Raw genomic sequence first — 16,755 nt, forward strand, 5'->3', positions numbered from 1 at the left:
CTCAGTAACTCAGTTGGGTGAAAGATGATGTAAGACCATTTGATGTTCAGCCCCCCCAACGACAAGGTCACCCCAGATTTAAACCCAACAGGTCTCGGGGAGGGGGCTCTTGGACTGTGCACTGATTCACATCAAAAACTCAAGAAGCTCCCCCCTCCACCCCAGCTGCAGGCTCTTCTCCCAACTGCAGGAATGTGCCAGGGAGGGTGCAGCCCCTTCCCACTGGGCAGGGGCGTGTTCTTGCATTGCTACCAGAAACCGTCTCTTAGAGAAAAGAGCCAGAAGAATTTCAAACTCAGGACAAGAGAGTGGGCGCCATGTTTTCTATGTTGGGAAGGGAACTTGGGTCCAAATATATGGACTAAGGACTCTTCGCAGTCTAGCTTCTAACACCCAGCTTCGCCTTTCCTTGCGGGCAGCCCCCTGCTCCAGCAGGGCCCACAGTGGGGGTTTCCTGGCACAAACCAGGTGTGTATTGTTTTCAGGCATTTCCTTGGCTGGAGTGTTCACCTCCCTCTTGCTGGTTCAACCAAGTCCTGACATGAACGCCTGGGCTGGTCTCCGCCAGCGGTGGGAGGTTGGGGGACTGCCCTGGGCTCCGCCAGCAGCCCCTGTGCCCACGCTGCCCCGCACCCCACCACTTTGCCCCCACATGGACAGTCTGTTCCCTCTCTCCCTGTCTCTGCAGCTCCGTGCCCTCTCTGGGAAGCCCAGGGGCACACAGTAGGTATTCAACAGGGAGCATCTTCACAACGAGGGGTGAGGGCCCAGTCTGTGGGGGGAGCCCCCTTGCGGGAACACTTGGAGAGTCCAGCTTTCGGGAGAAATAGGAGGCCAATGCAAACAGCCCTTTGTGTCCACATTTCTGAGGGAGAGGAGGAGGTACAGGCAGCCAAGGAGAGCGTTCTCACGCCAAGCAGATAATTATGTGTTCTTGGAAGCAGGTTTAATGGACTGGCTCAGAGCGGAGCTGGGAATGGGCTCTGAGGCCTGCCGCCTTCAGACGGGACGTGGCTCAGGCAGCCATTTCCCCGTCCAGGTTTAACAAGTGGCCGACGCCTTATGGAAACTTCTGAAAGACGCTCTGTTTCAGACCAGCCAGCTTGCACTTCATCGGGTTGCTTTAGCCATCTTTCCCTTCAGCTTGGGAGCACAGGAAGAGAGGAAACTGAAAAATCACCGAGTGCCTACTATGCTCCAAGAACCAAATCAGCAGTTTCACTGTCCTAAGAACCCTTTAAAGGGGGAAAAGCAGAGGCCCACACCGCACCTCGTGGCAGAGAAGAGAGTGAAGTTGGGCATCTCAGCCTCCGAAGCCTGTGCTCTTTCCAAACACTGACCTTCTCTTTACAAGACTTTTTTTGCTGCATGTCTCGCCCCTACCCCAAAGCCAAAATTCCCCCATTTGAGTAGGATAAACATTCCCATGGCAAAGGAACGCTGTGTTCCCCGGAGGAGATGCAATCACGTTGTTCCTGCTGAGGTTATGTGGGCTTATGAAATAGGACACTGGGCTGAGGGCCTGGCCCCAGGCTGAAGGGTGGCCCCCCTTCTCTGCCTCCCCCAGCTGTGCCCTACAAGGCAGTTGGAGTAACAGAAGGAGCCCAGGGTGGGAAACTGGGTCTAATCTTGACTCTGTAGCAAGCTGCCGGTTTCCCTAGGTCTCTGCTCCCTGCAGCCATCCCAAGGCAGCAAGCTTGCTTCAGAAAGTGCAGAGAGCTACATCCATGTGAGACTTGGTCTGCATTTCTGGGCCTTGACTTCTCCATCTGTAATTGGGAATATTAACTGCACTTGAGACACTCAAAAGAAGAGAAGATAGAGCCTTTTTGGAAAGACTCTGGAGAGTACTTCCATTGTGTAATTATTCATTCTTTCCATAATTATTAAACTTACATTGAGGGTTTATTATGTGTCATGCTTTCTGCTGAGCAATGCAAATGCAGAAATCAACACAGTAACAGGCCCTGTTCTTCAAGGTCTCATGATGTATACACACATTCTCCATCAAAAAATATATAAATGTTTGACGTCCCATAGTTAGAAAATAATTCCTATTCCGGTCTACTTGAGTTGCATCACTATGACTTTTGTCATATGTCCTTGATTATAAAATACACATCTTTCTCATATTTTAACATTTATTAAATCTGAGTGCATCTTACAATTTTAATTGGCAGCATTTTCTTCTTTCATGGTAAGACACAAAATAATAACAGAATGTTCAGTTGATAATATCTTAGATTCAGTGAAATATGTTTGGGAAAGAAAGTAATTTTCAACTGGATTTTTAATGTAATTTACAGACACTGAATTTAGCACAAGTTCTTTCCAGAACATTTCTAGTAAATCCAGGTATATAGTGTCATGAAGATCACGTGTCTAGATATCGCCCCTCACTTCTCATCTGGATGACTTGGAAGGATTCATACCATGTTGTGTCACCTCTTGGCCACCAGAGGGAGAGAGTGCATTGGGAAGGGACAGATTCTCTGGCTTGCGGGCTTCCGCTCTCCTAAACCTTTCCAGCGTGCCCCGTCCAGGGCCGTCTGAAACTCACTGAAATTCCACCTGCAGTCAGGAAGGAAAGGCCTCTTCCTGAGCCATGGAAGCACCAGAAAGAAGAGTTGGTTGTATATGAATGATATTTGCAGACCAATGCTAAAAACCAGCCATGGTTTAAATGAGCTATTCCTGGGAATGAGGACAGGGCAGAGTTCCACAGTTCTGCCTTGAAGTGCAGGACTAGTGGGTGGCCACTCAAGTTCTCAAGACCTGAGACCCACAGTGATTTATAAAGTTACCCCACTCTAGCAGTTACCTGTGGCCTTCCATCCTTTCCTCTTCCTTTTCTTCCTTCCCTCTTTCTGCTTCACTGACTATTTATTGGACACCTACTATGTGCCCGGCTCTGTGCTAGGAGCTAGGAGATACAGCAGCATAAGGAAAAATACTGGGTCCCATGAGAACATGTGACAGCAGACCATCAGAGAAGGCTTGTCCAACAGGTGACAATTAAGACAAAGACTGAGGGAAGAGCAGGAGTTATCCGGGCAAAGGGCTAGGGAGAAGCCTTCCAGGCAAATGGACCAGCATTTGCAGAGACTCTGAGGTAAAAAGCGCTAAATGGAGGCCACTGTGGGGTCCAGAAATGAGAGCTAGGAGAAGCACAGGACAGGCTAAAGCACAGTGGAAGTCAGTGATATAGAGCTTCAGCACCATGTTAAAGATGTGGTTTTCCATCTGTAGCCATTGGAGGGATTTAAGCAGGAAACATGAGTGGACTTGAATGTTAATATGATGAATTTGACTGCTGTGGGGCATAGCCTGGAGGAGAAATCAGAGAAGAAGTGGGAGTAAGCAATTGGCAGTTATTTGAAGAAGTGGCAAGAGGTGATGGTAACTCAATGGTGATACTGGACATCAAGGTGTATTTTAGAGATAGTTTTGGATTGGAGAGTGGAGGAGAAGGGAGTATGGAGTTTGACTCCTGCGTTGTCTAAAGAAGAAACTTGGAAGGGGGACTTTTCCTGGGATGGGCCCCTTGGAGAGAGGAAGTCAGGACTCAGGAAGGAACATTAGGAATTGTCTCAGTGTATTAAGTCTAAGCTTCTGTGAAGTAAAGAATTAAATCTGCGAATCCAGTTCTCAAAGCTAGGCTGCAAATGTTAGATTTGGGGGCCATAGGTACATAGATGGGAGATAAAGCCATGGCAGCAGGGACCAATGAGGAAAACTTTAGATTATACTGAGATACAACTCTGTGCAGACCCAAAACCACCCCCCAAAGAAACAATAAATTCAAATAAGACATAACTGAGCTGGAAGAGACCAAAAAAGAATGGCGGAAGCAAGAAGGAAAGAAGTATAACTTCCATGACACAGCCAGACTAAAGTGGAAACTGAAGACATTGGGCAGAGGTTGTTCCAAAACCAAGCCCTGGCATAAGCCCTGGCCCAGTGATGAAAGGAAAAGGTGTCTCACGTGGAGGAAGAATCAGTGCACACAGCCTCCAGTGGGTCACACAAGAGCCGCTCACTGCTCCTGGGGAGGGGCAAGAAATAGAAGCTGGAAAGGGCATTGAGGGCAGAGGGGAGAGAAGGGCTCTGCAGGCCAACAGACACCAATATAGGCTTCATGGCAACTAAGAAAATGAACCTAGAGCCCTCCTCAACTGGAAACCCAGATCTACATGTACGTAAAGGGGAAAATGCATGTGCAACTAATTACTGCAATAAAACAGTACCATCGGCAATATGAAAGATAGAGGAAAAATATTTTAGTGACCAGAAAAAAAGAGATCTATTCCTACTGAGTGGTCAGGGAAACCTGCACAGCAGAAATGGACCTTCTTCTGGACTTGAAAGAATGGGTGGATTTTGAATGGTACATGTCATGTTGGTGGAGGAATGGCTCCAGGTCCCTCTGGTAGCACAAGTGACTGGAACAGTAGGTCCCTTGTGTCAGAATAGACCTCAGGCCTCCTGGGGCCCCCATCCAGCCTCAGCCAGGTCCCTAGGGCTCCATCCTGACTCACTTGTTCTTTCCCTTTCTTTTTACCAGCTGCATGACCAATGAGCAGCCAAAGCCTGAAAGAGATGTCTGATGCTCACACTCACAGCAGCCCTCTGCTGGCAGAGCCTCTTTCCAGCAGATACAAACTCTACGAGTTGGAGTTTCCCAGCCCAAGCTGTCCCCCCAACTCCCAGGATGCACACCCAGCCCTGCCTCTTCTAGAAATGCCTGAAGAAAAGGTGAGGAATGTCCTTCCCAGGATGTTTCCCAGGTGGGGGTGGGAGGAAGGGTGGAGCATGTGTGACCTAATGCCTATAACTGTCACACTGGGGGAGATTCTCCCCCGCCCAATACAGCTCACATCCACAATCAATCCTTCCTGACCTTAGATGGAAAATGTAACTCTGTGTATGACATGATTTTAAGCACAAGTAGAGAATGCATACTCTATACACACTTACAAGTCTTCCAACCTATCCCCCAAATCTTTCCCGTTATATCTGCTCCATGAATTACCCTAATGTCTCCAAAAGGAAGCCCGCTTTCAAAGCAGGCCGTTAGTATTCATTGGACCCAGCATCATCAAGGCAGCATGGCTAGCTACCAACTCACTGGCCAAGGACCCAAGACTGGTAAGGTTCTTAATGAGATGTAATTCAGGTACCATAAAATTTACCTCTTTAAAGTATACAATACACTGGTTTTTCACATATTTACATGGTTGTGCACACATCACTATTATCTAATTCCAGAACATTTTTATCACCTCAAAAAGAAAGTCCATAGTCCTTAACAGTCAGCCCTCCTTTCATCTTCCCCACCTCCCAGCTGCTAGCAAAACCACCAATCTACTTTCTGGATTTATAGAATTGCCCATTCTGTACATTTCATATAAATGGAATCATATAATATATGCCTTTCATGATTGGTTCCTTTCATTTAGCATAATATTTTGGGTTATTTCAGTAATCATTCCTTATATGGCCAAATAATATTTCATTGTATTTGCTGTTGTTGTTCAGTCCTTAAGTCATGTCCACTCTTTGCAACCCCATGGACTGTAGCATGCCAAGTTCCTCTGTCCTTCACTAACTCCAGGAGTTTGCTCAAATTCATGAGCACTGAGTCAATGATGCTATCTAACCATTTCATTTGCTACCACCCCTTTCTCCTTTTGCCTTCAATCTTTCCCAGAATCTGGGTCTTTTCCAAAGAGTCAGTTCTTCACATCAGATGAACTGACTCATCTCAAAGTACTGGAGCTTCAGCTTCAGCATCAGTCTTTCCCATGAATATTCATGGTTTATTTCCTTTGGGATTGACTGGTTTGATCTCCTTGCAGTCCAAAGGACTCTCAAGAGTCTTCTCAAGCACCACATTTCAAAAGCATCAGTTCTTCAGCACTCAGTCTTCTCTGTGGTCCAGTTCTCATATCCTTACATGATTACAGGAAAAACCATAGCTTTGACTGTACACATCTTGGTCAGCAAAGTGATGTCTCTGCTTTTTAATATGCTGTCTAGGTTTGTCATAGCTTTCCTTCCAAGGAACAATCATCTTTTAATTTCATGACTGCAGTCACCATCTGCAATGATTTTGGAGCCAAGAAAATGAAATTGGTCACTGTTTCCACTTTTCCACCTTCTATTTGCCATGAAGTGATGGGACCGGATGCCATGATCTTAGCTTTTTTAATGTCATTTAAATCCAGCTTTTTTCACTCTCCTTTGTCACTCTCATCAAGAAGTTCTTTAGTTCTTCTTCATCTTCTGCCATTAGAGTAGTATCATCTGCAAATCTGAAGTTGTTGATAATTCTCCTGGCAATCTCGATTCCAGTTCGTGATTCATCCAGCCTAGCATTTTACTTAATATAATCTGCATATAAGGTAAATAATCAGGGTGACAGCATACAGCCGTGTCATACTCCTTTCCCAGTTTTGAACCAGTCAGTTTCCCATGTCTGATTCTAACTGTTGCTTCTTGACACACATACAGGTTTCTCAGGAGACAGGTAAGGTGGTCCCGTACTCTCATCATTTTAAGAATTTTCTACAGTTTGTTGTGATCCACACAATCAAAGGCTGTTGTGTAGTCAACAAAGCACAAGTAAATGTTTTTCTGGAACTCCCTTGCTTTCTCCATGATCCACTGAATGTTGGTAATTTGATACCTGTTTCCTCTGCTTTTTCTAAATTCAGCTGATACATCTGGAAATTCTCAGTTCACATACTGCTGAAGCCTAGTTTGAAGGATTTTGAGCATAACCTTGCCAGCATGTGAAGTGAGCACAATTGTACAGTAGTTTGAACATTCTTTGGCATTGGAATGAAAACTGACCTTTTCCAGTCCTGTGGCCACTGCTGAGTTTTCCAAATTTTCTGCCACACTGAGTGCAGCACTTTCACAGCATCATCTTTTAGCATTTAAAAAGCTCAGATGAAATTCTGTCACCTCCACTAGCCCTGTTCTTAGTAATGCTTCCTAAGGCCCACTTGACTTCACACTCCAGGTTGTCCGGCTCTAGGTGAGTGACCACACCATCATGGTTATCCAGGTCATTAAGACCTTTTTTTGTATAGTTCTTCTGTGTATTCTTGCTACCTGTTCTCAGTCTCTTCTGCTTCTGTCCCTACCAAATAGGTCCTTACCATTTTTGTTCTTTATGGTGCCCATCCTTCCAAGAAATATTTCCTTGATAGCTCCAATTTTCTTGATGAGAGCTCTAGTCTTTCCCATTCTATTGTTTTCCTCTATTTTTTTGCATTGTTCCTTTAAGAAGGCTTCCTTATCTCTCCTTGCTACTCTCTGGAATTCTGGACTCAGTTGGGTATATCTTGCCCTATCTCCCTTGCCTTTTGCTTCTCTTCTTTCCTCAGCTATTTGTAAAGCCTCCTCGGACAGCCATTTTGCCTTCTTGCATTTCTTTTTCTTTGGACAGTTTTGGTCACTGCCTACTGGACAATGTTATGAATTTCTGTCCATAGTTCTTCAGGCACACTGTCTACCAAATCTAACCCCTTGAATCTCACCTCCACTGATTTATATCATATCTGAATGGCCTAGTGGTTTTCCCTACTTCCTTCAATTTAAGCCTGAATTCTGCAATAAAGAGCTCATGATCTGAGTCACAGTCAACCACAGGTCTTATTTTTGCTGACTATATAGAGCTTCTCTGTCTTTGGCTGCAAAGGACATAATCAACCTGATTTTTATATTGACCATCTAATGATGTCCATGTGTAAAGTCATCTCTTGGATTGTTGGAAAAGGGTATTTGCTATGGCCAGCGTGTTCTCTTGACAAAGCTCTGTTAGCCTTTGCCCTGCTTCATTTTGTACTCTAAGGCAAAACTTGCCTGTTTTTCTGAGTATCTCTTGATTTCCTACTTTTGCATTCCAAGCCCAGTGATGAAAAGGACATCTTTTTTTGGTGTTAGTTCTAGGAGATATTTTAAGTCTTCATAGAACCGGTCAAATTCAGCTTCTTTGGCATCAGTGGTTGGGGCATAGACTTGCATTACTGTGATGTTGAATGGTTGGAAATGGACCGAGGTCATTCTTTCATTTTTGAGGTTGCACCTATCTTGGGCTCTCTTGTTGATGATGAAGGCTACTCCATTTCTTCTAAGGGATTCTTGCCCACAGTAGTAGATATAGTGGTCATCTGAACTAAACTCACCCATTCCCATTCTTTAATTCACTGATTCCTAAGATGTCAATGTTCACTCTTGCCATCTTTTGCTTGACCATGTCCAATTTATCTTGATTCATGGACCTAACATGCTAGGTTCTTATCAAATATTGTTTTTATAGCATCAGCCTTCACTTTCACCACCAGACACATCCACAACTGAGTGTTGCTTCTACTTTGGCCCAGCCACTTCATTCTTCTGGAGTTATTAGTAATTGCCCTCCACTCCTCCCCAGTAGCCTATTGGACACCTTCCAACTTGAGGGGCTCATCTTCTGGTTCATATTTTTTGGCTTTTCATACTGTTTATGGGATTCTCGAAGCAAGAGTACCTAGAAGCGGTATTTCTGGGTCACATGGTAAATCTACATTCAACATTTTAAGAAACTGACAAATTGTTTTCAAAAAAAGGCTGCATTAGTATTTATCCTCATCAGCAATTCTACCTCCTCAACAAACTGTGTTGTCTTTTTTATTATAGCCTAGGTAAATGTGAAGGGACAGCTCACTGTGATTTTGATTAGCATTTCCCAAATGGCAAATGGGGCTTCCCTGGTGGCTCAGTTGGTAAAGAATCTGCCTGCAATGCAGGAGACTGCTTGCAATGGAGGAGACATGGGTTCAATCACTGGGTCGAGAGGATCCCCTGGAGAAGAAAATGGCAAACCACTACAGTATTCTTGCCTGGGAAATCCCATAGAGAAGCCTGGTGGGCTACTGTCCATGGGGTCGCCAAGAGAAGGACTTAGCGGCTAAACCACCACCAATGGGCCAATGATTTTGGAACATCTTTTCATGTGCTTACTCGCCACTTGTATATCTTCTTTGGAAAAATATTTTTTCAAGTCCTTTGCTCATTTTTAAATTATGTTATTTGTCTTTTATGGTGGAGTTATAGTCTTTCTTTTTATATTCTGGATATTAGGCCCTTTCCTGATATATAATTTACAAATTATTTTTCCCACTCTGTAGGTTGTCCTTTCACTTTCTTGATAATGTCCTTAGAAGCACAGAGTTTTTAATTCTGATTAAGTCCAATTTATCTATTTTTTTGATTGCTTATACTTTGGTGTCATATCCAAGAAACCATTTTCTTATTCAAGGTCAAAAGATGTACTCCAATGTTTTAATTGAATGGTTTTATAGTTTTAGCACTTACATATAAGTCTTTTATTCATTTTAAGTTACTTTCTGTGTATGATTTTGAGTAGGGATCCAATTTCAATCTTTCAACTAGTGAGTATCCACTTGTCCCAGCACCATTGTTAAAAAGATAATCCTCTCTCCATTGAATTGTCTTGATATTCCTATCAACAATCAATTGACCATAAATATATGGGTTTGTTTCTGGGCTCTAATTTCTATGGATCCGATTTATATGTTTATTCCTCAGGCAATACCATACCACCTTGAGCACTGGAGCTTTATAGTAAGTTTTGAAATCAGGAAATATGAGTTCTCCAACTTTGTTCTCCTTTTTCAAGATTGTTTTTTTTATCTAATCTGAGATCCTTGAATTTCAGGATTCTAAAATATAAATTTTAGGATCCAAACTTCAATCTCCACAAAAAGTAAATAAATAAATAAATAAAAAGGTAACTGACATTTTGATAGGGATTGTGTCAAATCTATAGACCAATTTGGGGAATATTGTATCTTAACAAAATTAAGTCATCCAGTTGGTGAGCATAAGCTATCTTTCTTTTTATTTAAGTCTTTAATTTCTTTCAGTGGTGTTTTGTAATTTTGAGTGCAGTTTTACACCTCTTTTGTTACATTCAATCCAAAATATTTTATTCTTTTTCATGCTACATAGATAGAATTGTCTTCTTAATTTTATTTTTGGATTGTTCATTGCCAATGTATAGAAATAAAATCTGTTTTTTTGGAGATTCCTCAAGGTTTTCTGTATAAAAGGATATCTTCAAATAGAGATAGTTTAAATTCTTTCTTTCCAATTTGGTTCCCTTTTGTCTTTTTTTTTTTTTTCCTTACCTAACTATTCTGGCTAAAATTTCTCGTACAATGTGGATTAGCAGTGACAAGAACACACATCTCTGTCTTGTTACTGATCTTAGAGGGAAAGCATCCAGTTTCACTATTAAGTATGATATTAGCTCTGAGGTTTTTTATTATTAGGTTGAGGAACTTCCTTTATACTCCTAATTAGTTCATTGCTTTTATCAGAAAAGGTTGTTGAATTTTTCAAATAGTTTTTCTGTGTCTGTTGGAATAACCATGTGAGTGTTTTTCTTTACTAAACAATCTATTGATAGTTTTTATAGGTTGAAACAGTCTCAAATTCTTAGAGTTCTCTTTGGTCATAATCTTTTTTATATCCTACTGGATTTGTTTTTCTAGTATTTGTTAAGGATTTTTGCATCTATATTCATAAAGTATATTGATCTATATTTTCTTTCTTGTCATGTCTTTGTCTGGCTTTGATATCAGGACAATACTAACCTCATAGATTATCTTAAGAAATGTTCTCTTCTCTTCTGCTTTTTAGAAGGTATTAGAATTAATTCCTTAAACATTTGGTGCAATTCACAGATGAAGCCACCTGGACATGGGTTTTTCTTTGTGGGAAATTTTAGTTTGGTTTGACTTGGTTTTTAACTGATTCAGTTGCTTTACTTTTTGGGGATCAATACAGGTTTTCTATTTCTTCCTGTCTCAATTTTGGTAGTTTTTATCTTTCTAAGAATTTATACAGTTCATCTAGGTTATCTAATATATTGGAATACCATTATTCATTTCTTTATAACCCACTTCTTTGTAATCCTTTTCATTTCTTTAAGGTTGGTAGTAATGTCTCCTCTTCCATTTCTGATTCTAGTAACTTCAATCTTCTCTTTTTTTCCTTTGTCAAACTAGTTAAAATTAAAAGGTCAACTTTGACCTTTCCAAGGAACTGACTTTTAGTTTCATTGATTTTTATATTGTTTTTCTATTCTCTATTTCATTTATTTTCAATATAATCTACTACTTCCTTCCTTCCACTCACTTTGGGCTTAATTTGCTGTTATTTTCTAATTTCTTAAAGAGAAAGGTTAGTTTGTTGAGATAGTTCTTCTTTTAACATAGGTATTTATGTTTATAAATTTCACTCTCTGCACTGATTTAGCTTCATCCCATAAGTTTGGTGTGTTGTGGTTTTGTTTTCATTCATCTCAAAATATTTTCTAATTTCTCCTCTGATTTCCTCTTTGATCCATGGATTATTTAGGAGTGTGTTCTTTAATTTTAACTTATTTTACAAATATTCTTCTATGATTTCTTTTTTCTTTTTTTCATTTTTAGCTTTAACCCTTTCCCAGTGGATTCTTTTTTTACCATTCTTAATTTAAATATATTTACTTTCAATTGGAGGATAATCGCTTTAAATACTGCATTGGTTTATGCAACATGTCAGTATGAATCAGCCGTAGGTCTGTGTATGGCCCCTCCCTCTTGCGCTTCCCTCCCACCTCCTGCCCCACCCTACCTCTCTAGGTTGTCATGGAGAACCAGATTTGAGCTCCCTGGGCCATACACCAAATTTCCACTGCCTATCTCATTTTACATATGGTAACGTATATGTTTCAACATTACTCTCTCAATTTGTCCCACTCTCTCCTCTCTCTGTGTCCACAAGTCTGTTCTTTTTGTCTGTTTCTCCTTTGCTGCCCTGGAGATAGCTTCATCAGTACCATCTAATTTCACTTCACTGTGGCCAGAAAACGTGTTGTTTATGATTTCAATCCCTTTACTAATGTTTTTAGCCATAAAAATGTTTTACTTATTTTATGGCCCAGCATGGTCTATGGGCTTCCCAAGTGTTGTTCAGTCACTCAGTCATGTCTTTGTGACCCCATGAACTGCAGCACACCAGGCTTCCCTGTCCTTCACCATCTCCCAGAGCTTGCTCAAACTCATGTCCATTGAGTCAGTGATGCCATCCAACCATATTGTCCTCTGTCATCCCCTTCTTCTCCTGCTTTTAAGCTTTCCCAGCTTCAGTGTCTTTCCAATAAGTCAGCTCTTCGCAGCAGGTGGCCAAAGTATTGGAGCTTCAGCTTCAGCATCAGACCCTCCTAGTGGTGCAGTGGTAAAGAACCCACCTTCCAATGCAAGAGAGGTGGGTTCGATCTCTGCATTCCCTGGAGAAGGAAATGACAACCATTCTTGCCTGGGAAATCCCATGAACAGAAGAGCCTGGTGGGCTACAGTCTCTGGGGTTGCAAAGAGTCAGTCACAACTGATCACACACTCACATGGCATGAACTATATTGGAGAAGGTTCCAGGTGCACTAGAAATGGTATATTCTGCTGCTGTTGGGTTCTACCTCTGTCTATTTGATCTAGTTTATTAGAGTTGTTCAAGTCTTCTATTTCCTTGATCTTCTACCTAGATATTCTATCATTTTTTTCAAATGCAATATGGAAGGCTTCAATTATTATTATTGAAACAACTTTTCCTCACATCAGTTCTAAAAATTGCTGCTTCATAAATTTGGGGGCTTTGTTGTTAAGCATGTAGTGTTTATAATTATTATATTCTCTTGGTAGATTGATCATTTTATTACTAAATTTTTCTTTCTTATTCTCTAGTAACAATTTTTGTCTTAGCAAAAGGTCTATTTTGCTGATGTTAGTATAGTCACACCAGCTTTTGCTTTGCTTTGGCTTTTTTTTTTTTTGGTAACTGTTGGCACAATATATATTTTTCCATCCTTACAATCAATTTATATTTTTGAATATAAAGTGTGTCTCTTTTAGAGAAGATATAGTTGTATAACTTTTAAAATTCTGTTCTGCCAATTTCTGTCTTTGAAGTATGTAATCCATTTACATTTAATGTAGTTACTGATAAGGTAGGATTTATGCCTGCCATTTTGCTATTTGCTTTCTATATATGATGTATCTTTTTTGTTTATGTATTACTTCACTACTGCCATCTTTTATCTTAAACAGGTGTTTTCTAGTGTATCATTTTAATTCTTCTGTCATTGTTATGTATATGTTTTAGTTTTTTCTCTGAGTAGTTGTCCTGGATATTACAATTAAATGTCTTAACTTATAAAAATATAGTTTGGATTAAATTCAACTTAATTACAATATTATCCAAAGCTATATTACTATATAATTCTATCCATATCACCTTTGGGCTGTTGCTGCTGCTGCTAAGTCGCTTCAGTCGTGTCCGACTCTATGAAACCCCATAGACGGCAGCCCACCAGGCTCCCCCGTCCCTGGGATTCTCCAGGCAAGAACACTGGAGTGGGTTGCCATTTCCTTCTCCGATGCACGAAAGTGAAAAGTGAAAGTGAAATTGCTCAGTCATGTCCGACTCTTAGCGACCCCATGAACTGCTGCCCACCAGGCTCCTCCGTCCATGGGATTCTCCAAGCAAGAGTACTGGAGTGGGGTGCCGTTGCCTTCTCCCCTTTATGCTGTTAGTGTTGTACAAATGACATCCTTATATATTGTATCCCATCAACAATGGAGCTGACTGTGGCTCAGAACATGAGTTTTTTATTGAAAAATTCAGACTTATATTGAAGAAAGTAGGAAAAACCACTAGACCATTCAGATATGACTAAAATCAGTGGAGGTGAAAAATAGATTCAAGGGATTAGATTTGGTAGACAGGGTGCCTGAAGAACTATGGACAGAGGTTCATAACATTGTACAGGAGGCAGCGACCAAAAACATCCAAAGAAAAAGAAATGCAAGAAGGCAAAGTGGTTATCTGAGGAAGCTTTACAAATAGGAACAAAGAGAAGTGAAAGGCAAGGGAGATAGGGAAAGATATACCCAACTGAATGCAGAATTCCAGAGATTAACAAGACATATTCCCAAGCTTTTTAAAGCCCACTTTGGACATGCTAGTTTTTCCTTTTAAGCTTTTTATTAACTTCTTGTTTTCCTCAATTGTTATCCACCACCTCAGTCACATTTTTTCCCAGTGTTCTCATTGCCTTAATGGAGGAGAGAATTTGAGGGGGCCTCAGCTCATCATTTCTACTGACATCCTCAGGACATTTAAGTTTTGATGCCGTAAGAAGGTTAGAGAAATCTGTAGACCATTAGAGTACAATAGAAACATAATGTGAGCCACACATATAAGTTTAAATTTATATTGTTATATTTTAAAAGTAAAAAGAAAAGAAGTAGATAAAATTATTTTATTTTTTATAGACGTATAGCTGATTTACAATGTATTAGTTTCAGATGTACAGCAAAGTGATTCAGTTATATGTGTGTGTGTGTGTGTGTTCTTTTTCAGATTCTTTTCCCTGATAAGTTATTGCAATATTTTGTAAAATATTGAGTATGGTTCCCTGTGCTATATAGTAGGTCCTTGTTGTTTATCTATTTTATATATAGTAGTGTGTATATGTTAATCCCAAAGTAATAATCCCTCCCTCCTCTTTCCCCTTTGTAACATGTTTGTTTTCTAGGTCTGTGGGTCTGTTTCTATTTTGTATATAAGTTTCTTTGTACCATTTTTTTAGATTCCACATATAAATAATATCATATGATATTTGTCTTTCTCTGACTGGCTTACTTCATTTAGTATGATAATCTCTGGGTCCACATGTTGCTGAAAATGGCATGATTTCATTCTTTTCATGGCTAATAGTCCATTGTATGTATATACCACATTTTCTTTATCAATCCATCTATCCAACTGATGGACTCTTAGCTTGTTTCCATAGTCTGGCTATTGTAAATAGTGCTGCAATGAACATTGGGATGCGTGTATCTTTTCAAATTGTGTTTTTCCCCATATATATGCCTAGGAGTCAGAATGCTGGATCATATGGTAGCTCTATCTTTAGTTTTCCTACATAGTGACTGTACCAATTTACATTCCCACCAAGAGTGTAGGAGGGTTCCCATTTCTTTACGCCTTCTCCAGCATTTATTGTTCATAGACTTTTTGATAATGGCCATTCTGACTGGTGTGAGGTGATACCTCATTGTAGCCTTGATTTGCATTTCTCTAATAATTAGTGATGCTGAGCATCTTTTGTGTGCCTTTTAGCCATCTATATGTCTTCTGTGGAAAAATGTCTTTTTATATCTTCTGCCTATTTTTTAATTGGATTGTTTGTTTTTGTGATGTTGAACTGTGGCTAATCTAAATTGGGATGTGCTCTAAAATATATTAATCTCTAAACTATACAAACAGCTCATTATGGGTGAAATTATTTGAGTAAATAATATTATTTGAATAAATAAATTTTATTTAACTTAATACATATGAATATATCATCATTTTAATATATAATCAACAGAAAGTATCATTGAGGTCTTTTATACATTTGTTTTTCATACTAAGTTTTCAAAACCTACTTGAGCACATCTCCATTCAGATTAGCCACATTTTAAGTGCCAAGAGTCATATGTCCAACTGATTATTATATTGGAAGGCATAGTTTTAGAGCAAGGAGTCCTGATCCAAGGGTTCATGGATGGATGGAACTTAGAAGGAGAAAAGAATTTACCTTTATTTTCACTAACCTCCAGTGAACTTTAGCATTTACTTCAATGATAAATAAAAGCAATGAACAACAGCCACATCAGTAGTACCTGGGATTTTTGTCATTGCCACAGACTGGGTTCTCCTAGAACGCTAACTCCAAGATGGAGACATGGATCTAAGAAGTATACTGGGGTCTGTCCTTGGGTCGATACTTGTAAAGAACTGAAAGCAGCAAGACTGGGCCAAAGTTGAGCTGTGATGTAGTCACAGTAAAGGTCTTGGGTGATCCTACAGTGAGTTCTGGAGCTAGAATGGCCCTAGAGAGTTGTCCTGAGTTGACATCCCACATATTCACTCATCTCTACCTTGGAATTATAATCAGTATTGGTATTGGATCTACTGCCCCTATATGCACATCGGGTTTTTAAAATATTGTGATAACTGCATTTCAATATAATTGGTTTTCATTGCAATCTCATTTGATGCATTTACAAACATTCTAGAAAGAAGTCCACAGGCTTGCCAAACTACCAAAAGGGATCCATGGACACGCAAAGTTAAGAACCCCGCTATGAGGAATGTGTAGCAGTCCTGGGATGGGCAGGCCTACATGAAGCACTCTAGACAGCATTGCACAGTGGACATTTATCTCCATAATCCCCTATTTTTATTTAAAAAAAAAAAAATCTGACAATCTTCCCTAGCCCCAAATGCCCCTGCTCTCAAAAAGCTCTGTTATTTAATGTTTTATCATGGCTCTTCCTGAAAGGGTCTCCGGTCATCCAACGAAGAAAGCCACATTGTGAAGATTGAAAAACCCAATGAAAAGGATACACAAAGAGAAAGTGGGGCAGCCCCCCAGGGCTCTGCAGGCCAAGGGGGCATCAGTCTCTTCCAGGCAGTGGGCTACCTCACAGGCGAGATGAAGGAGTACAGGAGCTGGCTGAAAGGTAGGCGGATGTCCAGGGACGAAGCAGCCAGGCCAGGCCAGAGAGCCTACGCTCCCCTTGGCTTGGACTGGGGAAGCTGCTCCCTCACTTACCCACGGCAGGTCCCCACATTCGAGGTGTTGCG

At 40.6% G+C, this 16,755-nt stretch overlaps 1 protein-coding gene across 1 annotated transcript in view; it reads left to right on the forward strand.

Annotated features, from left to right (window-relative positions):
- Positions 1-4,575: 4,575 nt before the first annotated feature.
- Positions 4,576-16,755, forward strand: part of LOC122425559 (urea transporter 2-like) — a 32,378-nt gene continuing 20,198 nt past the window's right edge. Inside the window, exons 1-2 of the mRNA XM_043444039.1 lie at positions 4,576-4,755; positions 16,451-16,631. Coding sequence (XP_043299974.1) covers positions 4,576-4,755; positions 16,451-16,631 — 361 coding nt within the window. The remainder of the gene's footprint in view (positions 4,756-16,450; positions 16,632-16,755) is intronic.

The sequence above is a fragment of the Cervus canadensis genome, chromosome 23 (genome assembly GCF_019320065.1).
Source record: "Cervus canadensis isolate Bull #8, Minnesota chromosome 23, ASM1932006v1, whole genome shotgun sequence".
Classification (NCBI taxonomy): domain Eukaryota; kingdom Metazoa; phylum Chordata; class Mammalia; order Artiodactyla; family Cervidae; genus Cervus; species Cervus canadensis.